Source organism: Schistocerca cancellata, chromosome 3 (assembly GCF_023864275.1).
Source record: "Schistocerca cancellata isolate TAMUIC-IGC-003103 chromosome 3, iqSchCanc2.1, whole genome shotgun sequence".
NCBI classification, from domain to species: domain Eukaryota; kingdom Metazoa; phylum Arthropoda; class Insecta; order Orthoptera; family Acrididae; genus Schistocerca; species Schistocerca cancellata.
In genome coordinates this window covers 66,102,457-66,113,798 of record NC_064628.1, presented here as the reverse complement: position 1 = coordinate 66,113,798, position 11,342 = coordinate 66,102,457, and the positions used below count along the sequence as shown (strand labels likewise).

Here is an 11,342-nt window from a genome sequence, read left to right as displayed (position 1 = left end):
CCCATCCCTTTCTGGCCTCACTCCACCACTTTGTCACCATTCCTTTCTGGCCTCACTCCACCACTTTGTCACCATCCCTTTCTGGCCTCACTCCACCACTTTGTCACCATCCCTTTCTGGCCTCACTCCTCCACCTTGTCCTCGTCCTTTTCTGGCCTCACCCCTCCACCTTGTCCTCATCCCTTTCCGGCCTCATTCCTCCACCTTGTCCTCATCCCTTTCCGGCCTCATTCCACCACCTTGTCCTCATCCCTTTCCGGCCTCATTCCACCACATTGTCCTCATCCCTTTCCGGCCTCATTCCACCACATTGTCCTCATCCCTTTCCGGCCTCATTCCACCACCTTTTCCTCATCCCTTTCTGGCCTCATTCCACCACCTTTTCCTCATCCCTTTCTGGCCTCATTCCACCACCTTGTCCTCATCCCTTTCCGACCTCATTCCTCCACATTATCCTCATCCCATTCTGGCCGGATTCAAATCCTCGTCCCTTTCTGTCTTCATTCCTGTCCTCATCCCTTTCTGGCTTCATTCCTGTCCTCATCCCTTTCTGGCTTCATTCCTGTCCTCATCCCTTTCTGGCTTCATTCCTGTCCTCATCCTTTTCTGGCTTCATTCCTGTCCTCATCCCTTTCCGGCCTCATTCCTGTCCTCATCCCTTTCCGGCCTCATTCCTGTCCTCATCCCTTTCCGGCCTCATTCCTGTCCTCATTCCTTTCTGGCCTCATTCCTGTCCTCATTCCTTTCTGGCCTCATTCCTGTCCTCATCCCTTTCCGGCCTCATTCCTGTCCTCATTCCTTTCTGGCCTCATTCCTGTCCTCATTCCTTTCTGGCCTCTTTCCTGTCCTCATCTCTTTCTGGCCTCTTTCCTGTCCTCATCCCTTTCTGGCCTCTTTCCTGTCCTCATCCCTTTCTGGGCTAATCCCTCTCGCACCCGTTTATTGCCGCATTCCTGCCCTCATCCCTTTCTCGCCTCACTCCTGCCCTCATCCCTTTCTCGCCTCACTCTTGCCCTCATCCCTTTCTCGCCTCACTCTTGCCCTCACCCCTTCCTCGCCTCACTCCTGCCCTCGTCCCTTTCTCGCCTCACTCCTGCCCTCGTGCATTTCTCGCCTCACTCCTGCCCTCATGCATTTCTCGCCTCACTCCTGCCCTCGTGCATTTCTCGCCTCACTCCTGCCCTCGTGCCTTTCTCGTCTCACTGCTGCCCTCATCCCTTTCTCGCCTCACTGCTGCCCTCATCCCTTTCTCGCCTCACTGCTGCCCTCATCCCTTTCTCGCCTCACTCCTGCCCTCATGCCTTTCTCGCCTCACTCCTGCCCTCATCCCTTTCTCGCCTCAATCCTGCCCTCATCCCTTTCTCGCCTCAATCCTGCCCTCATCCCTTTCTCGCCTCACTCCTGCCCTCATCCCTTTCTCGCCTCACTCCTGCCCTCATCCCTTTCTCGCCTCACTTCTGCCCTCATCCCTTTCTCGCCTCACTCCTGCCCTCATCCCTTTCTCGCCTCACTCCTGCCCTCATCCCTTTCTCGCCTCACTCCTGCCCTCATCCCTTTCTAGCCTCACTCCTGCCCTCATCCCTTTCTAGCCTCACTCCTGCCCTCATCCCTTTCTAGCCTCATTCCTGCCCTTGGCGCCCCCTTGTCGCCTCCTTGCCCCGTCCCCTTGGCGGCCACATGCCCCGTCCCCTTGTCGCCTCCTTGCCCCGTCCCCTTGGCGCCCCCTTGTCGCCTCCTTGCCCCGTCCCCTTGGCGGCCACATGCCCCGTCCCCTTGTCGCCTCCTTCCCCCATACCCTTGGCGGCCAAATGCCCCGTCCCCTTGTCGCCTCCTTGCCCCGTCCCCTTGGCGCCCCCTTGTCGCCTCCTTGCCCCGTCCCCTTGGCGGCCACATGCCCCGTCCCCTTGTCGGCCACATGCCCCGTCCCCTTGTCGCCTCCTTGCCCCGTCCCCTTGGCGCCCCCTTGTCGCCTCCTTGCCCCGTCCCCTTGGCGCCCCCGTATTGCCTCCTTGCCCCGTCCCCGTGTTGCCGCCTTGCCCCGTCCCCGTGTTGCTCCTTGCCCCGTCCCCTTGTCGCCTCCTTGCCCCGTCCCCTTGTCGCCTCCTTGCCCCGTCCCCTTGTCGCCTCCTTGCCCCGTCCCCTTGTCGCCTCCTTGCCCCGTCCCCTTGGCGCCTCCTTGCCCCGTCCCCTTGTCGCCTCCTTGCCCCGTCCCCTTGTCGCCTCCTTGCCCCGTCCCCTTGTCGCCTCCTTGCCCCGCCCCCTTGTCACCTCCTTGCCCCGTCCCCTTGTCACCTCCTTGCCCCGTCCCCTTGGCGCCCCCTTGTCGCCTCCTTGCCCCGTCCCCTTGGCGCCCCCTGTCGCCTTCTTGCCCCGTCCCCTTGGCGCCCCCTGTCGCCTTCTTGCCCCGTCCCCTTGGCGCCCCCTTGTCGCCTCCTTGCCCCGTCCCCTTGGCGCCACCTTGTCGCCTCCTTGCCCCGTCCCCTTGGCGCCCCCTTGTCGCCTCCTTGCCCCGTCCCCTTGGCGCCCCCTTGTCGCCTCCTTGCCCCGTCCCCTTGGCGCCTCCTTGTCGCCTCCTTGCACCGTCCCCTTGGCGCCCCCTTGTCGCCTCCTTGCCCCGTCCCCTTGGCGCCCCCTTGTCGCCTCCTTGGCCCGTCCTCTTGGCGCCCCCTTCTCGCCTCCTTGCCCCGTGCCCTTGGCGCCCCCTTGTCGCCTCCTTGCCCCGTCCCCTTGGCGCCCCCTTGTCGCCTCCTTGCCCCGTCCCCTTGGCGCCCCCTTGTCGCCTCCTTGCCCCGTCCCCTTGGCGCCTCCTTGCCCCGTCCCTTTGGCGCCCCCTTGTCGCCTCCTTGCCCCGTCCCCTTGGCGCCCCCTTGTCGCCTCTTTTCCCCGTCCCCTTGGCGCTCCCTTGTCGCCTCCTAGCCCTGCCCCTTGGCGCCCCCTTGCCATGCCCCTTGGCGCCCCCTTGCCCTGCCCCTTGGCGCCCCCTTGCCCTGCCCCTTGGCGCCCCCTTGCCCTGCCCCTTGGCGCCCCGTTGTCGCCTCCTTGCCCTGCCCCTTGGCGCCCCCTTGTCGCCTCCTTGCCCTGCCCCTTGGCGCCCCCTTGTCGCCTCCTTGCCCTGCCCCCTTGTCGCCTCCTTGCCCTGCCCCTTGGCGCCCCCTTGTCGCCTCCTTGCCCTGCCCCTTGGCGCCCCCTTGACGCCTCCTTGCCCTGCCCCTTGGCGCCCCCTTGCTCTGCCCCTTGGCGCCCCCTTGTCGCCTCCTTGCCCCGTCCCCTTGGCGCCCCCCTGTCGCCTCCTTGCCCCGTCCGCTTGTCGCTTGTCCCGTCCACTTGTCGCCTCCTTGCCCCGTCCCCTTGTCGCCTCCTTGCCCCGTCCCCTTGTCGCCTCCTTGCCCCGTCCCCTTGTCGCCTCCTTGCCCCGTCCCCTTGTCGCCTCCTTGCCCCGTCCCCTTGTCGTCTCCTTGCCCCGTCCTCTTGTCGCCTTCTTGCCCCGTCCTCTTGTCGCCTTCTTGCCCCGTCCTCTTGTCGCCTTCTTGCCCTGTCGCCTCCTTGCCCCATCGCCTCCTCGCCCAGTCCCCTTGTCGCCTCCTCGCCCCGTCCCCTTGTCGCGTCCTCGCCCCGTCCCGTTGTCGTCTCCTCGTCCCGTCCCGTTGTCCCCTCCTCGCCCCGTCCCGTTGTCGCCCTTTCGCCCCGTCCCGTTGTCGCCTCCTCGCCCCGTCCCGTTGTCGCCTCCTCGCCCCGTCCCCTTGTCGCCTCCTCGCCCCTTCCCCTTGTCGCCTCCTCGCCCCTTCCCCTTGTCGCCCCCTCGCCCCGTCCCCTTGTCGCCTCCTCGCCCCTTCCCCTTGTCGCCCCCTCGCCCCGGCCCCTTGTAACCCCTCGCACCGTCCCCTTGTAACCAATCGCACCGTCCCCTTGTCGCCCCCTTGCCCCGTCCCATCGTCGCCCCCTTGCCCCGTCCCATCGTCGCCCCCTTGCCCCGTCCCATCGTCGCCCCCTTGCCCCGTCCCCCGTCCCCTCGTCGCCCCCTTGCCCCGTCCCCCGTCCCCTCGTCGCCCCCTTGCCCCGTCCCCTCGTCGCCCTGTCCCCTCCTCGCCCCATTGTCGCCTCCTTGCCCTGCCTCTCCCCCCTTGTCGCCTCCTTGCCCCGCCTCTCGCCCCCTTGTCGCCTCCTTGCCCCGCCTCTCGCCCCCTTGCCCCGCCTCTCGCCCCGTCACCTTGTCGCCCCGTCCCCCGCCTCTCGCCCCATCCCCTTGTCGCCCTGTCCCCTTGTCGCCCTGTCCCCTTGTCGCCCCGTCCCCTTGTCGCCCCGTCCCCTTGTCGCCCCGTCCCCTTGTCGCCCCGTCCCCTTGTCGCCCCGTCCCCTTGTCGCCCCGTCCCCTTGTCGCCCCGTCCCCTTGTCGCCCCGTCCCCTTGTCGCCCCGTCCGCTTGTCGCCCCGTCCCCTTGTCGCCCCGTCCCCTTGTCGCCCCGTCCCCTTGTCGCCCCGTCCCCTTGTCGCCCCGTCCCCCTGTCGCCCCGTCCCCTTGTCGCCCCGTCCCCTTGTCGCCCCGTCCCCTTGTTGCCCCCTTGCCCCGCCTCTCGTCCCGTCCCCTTGTCGCCCCCCTTGCCCCGCTACTCGCCCCTCCCTGCCCTGCCACTCGCCCCTCCCTGCCCCGCCACTCGCCCCTCCCTGCCCCGCCACTCGCCCCTCCCTGCCCCGCCACTCGCCCCTCCCTGCCCCGCCACTCGCCCCTCCCTGCCCCACCACTCGCCCCTCCCTGCCCCGCCACTCGCCCCTCCCTGTCCCGCCACTCGCCCCTCCCTGTCCCGCCACTCGCCCCTCCCTGCCCCGCCACTCGCCCCTCCCTGCCCCGCCACTCGCCCCTCCCTGCCCCGCCACTCGCCCCTCCCTGCCCCGCCACTCGCCCCTCCCTGCCCCGCCACTCGCTCTCCCTGCCCCGCCACTCGCCCCTCCCTGCCCCGCCACTCGCCCCTCCCTGCCCCGCCACTGGCCCCTCCCTGCCCCGCCACTGGCCCCTCCCTGCCCCGCCACTGGCCCCTCCCTGCCCCGCCACTCGCCCCTCCCTGCCCCGCCACTCGACACTCCCTGCCCCGCCACTCGCCACTCCCTGCCCCCCCACTCGCCACTCCCTGCCCCCCCACTCGCCACTCCCTGCCCCCCCACTCGCCAATGCCTGCCCCCCCACGCGCCCCTCCCTGCCCGCCACTCGCCCCTCCCTGCCCCCCCACTCGCCCCTCCCTGCCCCCCCCCACTCGGCCCTCCCTGGCCCCCCCACTCGGCCCTCCCTGGCCCCCCCACTCGCCCCTCCCTGGCCCCCCCACTCGCCCCTCCCTGGCCCCCCACTCGCCCCTCACTGGCCCCCCCACTCGCCCCTCCCTGGCCCCCCCACTCGCTCCTCCCTGCCCCGCCACTCGCCCCTCCCTGCCCCGCCACTCGCCCCTCCCTGCCCCGCCTCTCGCCCCTCCCTGCCCCGCCTCTCGCCCCTCCCTGCCCCGCCTCTCGCCCCTCCCTACCCCGCCTCCTTTCCCCGCCTCCCGCCTCCTTTCCCCGCCTCCCGCCTCCTTTCCCCGCCTCCCGCCTCCTTTCCCCGCCTCCCGCCTCCTTTCCCCGCCTCCTGCCTCTTTTCCCTGACTCTCGCCTCTTTTCCCCGCCTCCTTTCCACGCCTCACGCCTGCTTTCCCCGCCTCCCACCTCAACTCCCGCCTCCTTGCCCTACCTCTCGCCTCCTTCCCCCACCTCCCGCCTCCTTGCCCCACCTCCTATCTCCTTTCCCTGCCTCCTTGCTCCAACTCTCACCTCGTACCCTTCTCTCTTCCTTGCCCGCATCTTGCCTCGTCCCCTTCTCTCCTCCTTCCCCCACCCATACCCATGTTCTTATCCGTTTCTTGCCTCTTCCTTCCTCTGTCCCCCCCTGTGCCCGTCCCTTTCTCACATCCTTTCTCTGCCCTGTCCGCATCTCCTTAACCTCGATCCTTCTTGACATTCTTTCCTTCTCCTATTGCCCTTTCACTTCTTAACCTCCTTTCTTTCTCCCTTTTCTACTTCACTTCTTGACCTTCTTCCCTCCTCCCACAGTCTCTTCACTCCGTGGCCTTCTTCCCTCCTCCCACAGTCTCTTCACTCCGTGGCCTTCTTCCCTCCTCCCAAAGTCTCTTCACTTCATGATCTTCTTTCCTGCTCCCAAAGCGTCTTCACTTCACGATCTTCTTTCCTCCTCTCAAAGCTTCTTCACTTCATGATCTTCTTCCCTCCTCCCAAAGTGTCTTCACTTCATGATCTTCTGCCCTCCTCCTCACCTGTTCCCTTCTTGTCCTCTAGCCACCGTCCCCCACTTGACATTCGTACTCCTCCATTCCCATCAATTCTCTATATCCTGCCCACTTTTTTCCCTCCCTTGTCATTGTCCCTTTTCGACCATGTTTTCCTTTCCATGTCCTCTTTCCTTCTAACCTAGTTTCCTCTCGGAATTGTCGTTCTTTTCAGATCTTGATTCCCTTCTATGGCCTCGTCCCTTTTCCACATTTCTCCTCCAGGGTACTAGACCCTTTTCGACATCGTTTGCACACCCAGGTTGGCCTTTTTCCGCCTCATTTCGCCTCCTGAGTCGACCCTTTTTGACCTTACTTCCTCTCCCAATTCCTTAACCCAGTTAGACTTCTCTTATCCTCCCTCATCTTCATCATTTAATTGACCTCATTTTCCCTCCAATTTTCTCCCGTTTTGACCGCTTTTCCTCTCCCTAATCTTTTCCCCTTTGTGACCTCTTTTCCCCTCCATCTTCCTCACTATTAGAGCCCCTTTCCCCTGCCACGTCTTTCTCCTTTTTTGACCTCGTTTCTCCCACCATCATTTTCCTCTTTTTTGACCTGTTTTCCCCTCCCTCATCTTCCTCTTTTTTGAACTCTTCTCTCATCCCTCATCTTCCTCCCTTTTTGACCTTGTTTCGTCTCCCTTATTTTCACCCACTTTTGGACTCGGTTCCCCTCCATAGTCCTTGCCTCCATAGTCATTGCCCCCCCTCGTTCCTCATCTTATACCCTGTTTGATTTCGTTTTCCCTCAAGTCCCTTGTAGACCATATCTCCTCATCCACAAATTTTTCCATTGCTGACGTTGTTTCTTCCTCCCATGTCCTTGTTGCTGTCACCCTTGTCCTCATTGATCCTTCCACTGTCCTTGTTTGTGCCATCAGTATCCTCATTGCTCTCTCCACTGTCCTTGATGCTATCACCTCTCTTCTTGTTGCCTGCTCCATTGCCCTTGTTGCTGCTGTCTCCATCCTTGCAGCTACTGCCTCCATCCTTGCACCTACCGCCTCCGTCCTTGCCGCTACCGCCTCCGTCCTTGCCGCTACCGCCTCCGTCCTTGCCGCTACCGCCTCCGTCCTTGCCGCTACCCGCCTCCGTCCTTGCCGCTACCGCCTCCGTCCTTGCGGCTACCGCCTCCGTCCTTGCGGCTACCGCCTCCGTCCTTGCCGCTACCGCCTCCGTCCTTGCCGCTACCGTCTCCGTCCTTGCCGCTACCGTCCCCGTCCTTGCCACTACCATTTCTATTCCTGTTGGCCCGCTCCGTCGCCCTTTTGGCCTGCCCCATTGCCCTTTTGGCCCGCCCCGTCGCCCTTTTGGCCCGCCCCGTCGCCCTTTTTGCCCGCCCCGTCGCCCTTTTTGCCCGCCCCGTCGCCCTTTTTGCCCGCCCCGTCGCCCTTTTTGCCCGCGCCGTCGCCCTTTTTGCCCGCCCCGTCGCCCTTTTTGCCCGCGCCGTCGCCCTTTTTGCCCGCCCTCTCCTGTATACGTCCCCTCCACTATTCTATTTCCCCTCCCTCCGCGTCGTCGTTGCCCCCCCTCCGCGTCGTCGTTGCCCCCCTCCCACCGCGTCGTCGTTGCCCCCCTCCCACCGCGTCGTCGTTGCCCCCCCTCCGCGTCGTCGTTGCCCCCCTCCGCGTCGTCGTTGCCCCCCTCCCACCGCGTCGTCGTTGCCCCCCTCCCACCGCGTCGTCGTTGCCCCCCCTCCCACCGCGTCGTCGTTGCCCCCCCTCCCACCGCGTCGTCGTTGCCCCCCCTCCCACCGCGTCGTCGTTGCCCCCCCTCCCACCGCGTCGTCGTTGCCCCCCCTCCCACCGCGTCGTCGTTGCCCCCCCTCCCACCGCGTCGTCGTTGCCCCCCCTCCCACCGCGTCGTCGTTGCCCCCCCTCCCACCGCGTCGTCGTTGCCCCCCCTCCCACCGCGTCGTCGTTGCCCCCCCTTCCACCGCGTCGTCGTTGCCCCCCCTCCCTCCGCGCCGTCGTTGCCCCCCCTCCCTCCGCGCCGTCGTTGCCCCCCCTCCCTCCGCGCCGTCGTTGCCACCCTCCCTCCGCGCCGTCGTTGCCCCCCCTCCCTCCGCGCCGTCGTTGCCCCCCTCCCTCCGCGCCGTCGTTGCCCCCCCTCCCTCGGCGCCGTCGTTGCCCCCCCCTCCCTCGGCGCCGTCGTTGCCCCCCCTCCCTCGGCGCCGTCGTTGCCCCCCCGCCTCGGCGCCGTCGTTGCGCCCCTGCCTCGGCGCCGTCGTTGCCCCCCCTCCCTCGGCGCCGTCGTTGCCCCCCTCCCTCGGCGCCGTCGTTGCCCCCCTCCCTCGGCGCCGTCGTTGCCCCCCTCCCTCGGCGCCGTCGTTGCCCCCCTCCCTCGGCGCCGTCGTTGCCCCCCTCCCTCGGCGCCGTCGTTGCCCCCCTTCCTCCGCGCCGTCGTTGCCCCCCTCCCTCTGCGCCGTCGTTGCCCCCCCTCCCTCGGCGCCGTCGTTGCCCCCCCTCCCTCGGCGCCGTCGTTGCCCCCCTCCCTCGGCGCCGTCGTTGCCCCCCCTCCCTCGGCGCCGTCGTTGCCCCCCCTCCCTCGGCGCCGTCGTTGCCCCCCCACCCTCGGCGCCGTCGTTGCCCCCCCTCCCTCGGCGCCGTCGTTCCCCCCTCCCTCGGCGCCGTCGTTCCCCCCCTCCCTCGGCGCCGTCGTTGCCCCCATCCCACCGCGCCGTCGTTGCCCCCCTCCCTCCGGGCCGTCGTTGCCCCCCTCCCTCCGGGCCGTCGTTGCCCCCCCTTCCTCTGCGCCGTCGATGCCCCCCCTCCCTCCGCGCCGTCGTTGCCCCCCCTCCCTCCGCGCCGTCGTTGCCCCCCCTCCCTCCGCGCCGTCGTTGCCTCCCCTCCCTCCGCGCCGTCGTTGCCCCCCCTCCCTCCGCGCCGTCGTTGCCCCCCCTCCCTCCGCGCCGTCGTTGCCCCCCCTCCCTCCGCGCCGTCGTTGCCCCCCCTCCCTCCGCGCCGTCGTTGCCCCCCTCCCTCCGCGCCGTCGTTGCCCCCCCTCCCTCCGCGCCGTCGTTGCCCCCCCTCCCTCCGCGCCGTCGTTGCCCCCCCTCCCTCCGCGCCGTCGTTGCCTCCCCTCCCTCCGCGCCGTCGTTGCCTCCCCTCCCTCCGCGCCGTCGTTGCCCGCCTCCCTCCCCGCCGTCTTTGCCACCCCCTCCGCGTCGTCGTTGCCCCCCCATCCGCGTCGTAGTTGCCAACCCCTTCCGAGCCGTCGTTGCCCGCCTCCCTCCGCGCCGTCGTTGCCCGCCTCCCTCCGCGCCGTCGTTGCCCGCCTCCCTCCGCGCCGTCGTTGCCCGCCTCCCTCCGCGCCGTCGTTGCCCGCCTCCCTCCGCGCCGTCGTTGCCCGCCTCCCTCCGCGCCGTCGTTGCCCGCCTCCCTCCGCGCCGTCGTTGCCCCCTCCCTCCGTGCCGTCGTTGCCCCCTTTCCCTCCCTATGTGTCCCCGTTGCCCCCTTTGTCCGTATCCTCATTAGCCACCTACATCTGCTTCCTTTTTCAACCCCTCCGTATCCTTGTTGTTCTCTACTCTCACTTCAATCTCGTTGTTCTCTACTCTCACTTCAGTCTCGTCATTCTCTACTCTCACTTCAGTCTCGTCGTTCTCTACTCTCACTTCAGTCTCGTCACTCTCTACTCCCAATGCAACCTTGTCATCGCCCCTCCAGCTGTTTCTTCATCAGGTGTTCCACTGTATGTTTTCATGAGCATGGGATACTGAATGGTGCACCCGCAGTACACCAAATAAACTAAATGTTGTCACAGAGACAACGAATGTGTGACAGTCATCCACGCAAACCACTCACATGGACTCCATTGTCACTTGCTGGCTCCGCATTAGCTACACCTGGCCAATACATGGTCACCTCCTCCACTGTGAGGACTCAGATTGGTGTCGTTGTAGCTTGCGCATGACTGTTATCCTCATCTTGTTGGACTACCCAATTTTAGTTGCTCTGTGGCGGACTTATAGGGGGTTATATCATGTTGTCTAAGGGTGGGCCTCTGGCCTTCTCTCCCAGGCCTCCACCGTCCCCACATTTTAACTTTTCCGCACTCTTTCTTTGCTGTTTGTTTGCCTATGTGTGTTCATCTCGCCTTCTCTTTTAGGCTGGAGATTTTAGTGGTTTGCATAGTGTCTGGCTCATCCTTTCTTATCCTTCTGATTGGGCAGTCTCGACCATCTGCTATATTATTTTAATATCTCCACTACTTTTCCTTTCAGTGTATGTTTTCTCGTTTTGGTTAGCTTCTTTTGTTTTCTCTTTCTTTGTGATTCCCCATTAGTTTACCAACCTGTCCCTTTTCCCAACTCCTTGGGAATTGTTTTAACTTGAGCCTTCTTTCCATCTGGAGAAAGAAACTGATAACCCTATAGTTTGTTTCCTTTATCTTCCAAATCAACCAACCAATCCTCATCAACCTCCACTCTGTTGTGTATTTGTCAGGCCCCTCCCTCCACATTCAAGTTGACTTCCATCCTCGTCCTTCCACCTCCCTCCTAGACCTTATTCTTTCCTCACACCCTTCATCCTACCTTCTATACTTTATTTTTTCCTCACACCCTTCATCGTACCTTCCATACATTATTCTTCCCTCACACCCACCCTCCTATGTCCTTGACAGTGTTCTTCTCTCACACCCTCCCTCATACTCTCATTACCCCCCTCCCTTCCCACCCTTTTTCCTCATTTATTCCCTCCCTCACTATCCTTCTTCCTCACTTATTCCCTCCCTCACTATCCTTCTTCCTCACTTATTCCCTCCCTCACTATCCTTCTTACTCACTTATTCCCTCCCTCACTATCCTTCTTACTCACTTATTCCCTCCCTCACTATCCTTCTTCCTCACTTATTCCCTCCCTCACTATCCTTCTTCCTCACTTATTCCATCCCTCACTATCCTTCTTCCTCACTTATTCCATCCCTCACTATCCTTCTTCCTCACTTTTCCCTCCCTCACTATCCTTCTTCCTCACTTATTCCATCCCTCACTATCCTTCTTCCTCACTTTTCCCTCCCTCACTATCCTTCTTCCA

General features: G+C 64.5%; 3 protein-coding genes across 3 annotated transcripts; all 3 read right to left on the bottom strand.

Annotated features, from left to right (window-relative positions):
* Nucleotides 1–1,603: 1,603 nt before the first annotated feature.
* Nucleotides 1,604–3,979, bottom strand: LOC126176096 (uncharacterized). The gene has a single exon (XM_049923234.1). It carries the CDS (start codon nucleotides 3,977–3,979, stop codon nucleotides 1,604–1,606), a length of 2,376 nt encoding a protein of 791 aa, XP_049779191.1.
* A 3,098-nt stretch (nucleotides 3,980–7,077) lies between these two features.
* On the bottom strand, nucleotides 7,078–7,539 carry LOC126176095 (uncharacterized protein DDB_G0290685-like). The gene has a single exon (XM_049923233.1). It carries the CDS (start codon nucleotides 7,537–7,539, stop codon nucleotides 7,078–7,080), a length of 462 nt encoding a protein of 153 aa, XP_049779190.1.
* A 2-nt stretch (nucleotides 7,540–7,541) lies between these two features.
* On the bottom strand, nucleotides 7,542–9,776 carry LOC126176094 (protein qua-1-like). Its single transcript, XM_049923232.1, has 2 exons — nucleotides 9,507–9,776; nucleotides 7,542–7,775 (listed from the first exon to the last, which is right to left on the bottom strand). The coding sequence occupies exons 1-2, from the start codon at nucleotides 9,774–9,776 to the stop codon at nucleotides 7,542–7,544; spliced, it is 504 nt and encodes a 167-aa protein (XP_049779189.1).
* Between the last annotated feature and the right edge of the window lie 1,566 nt (nucleotides 9,777–11,342).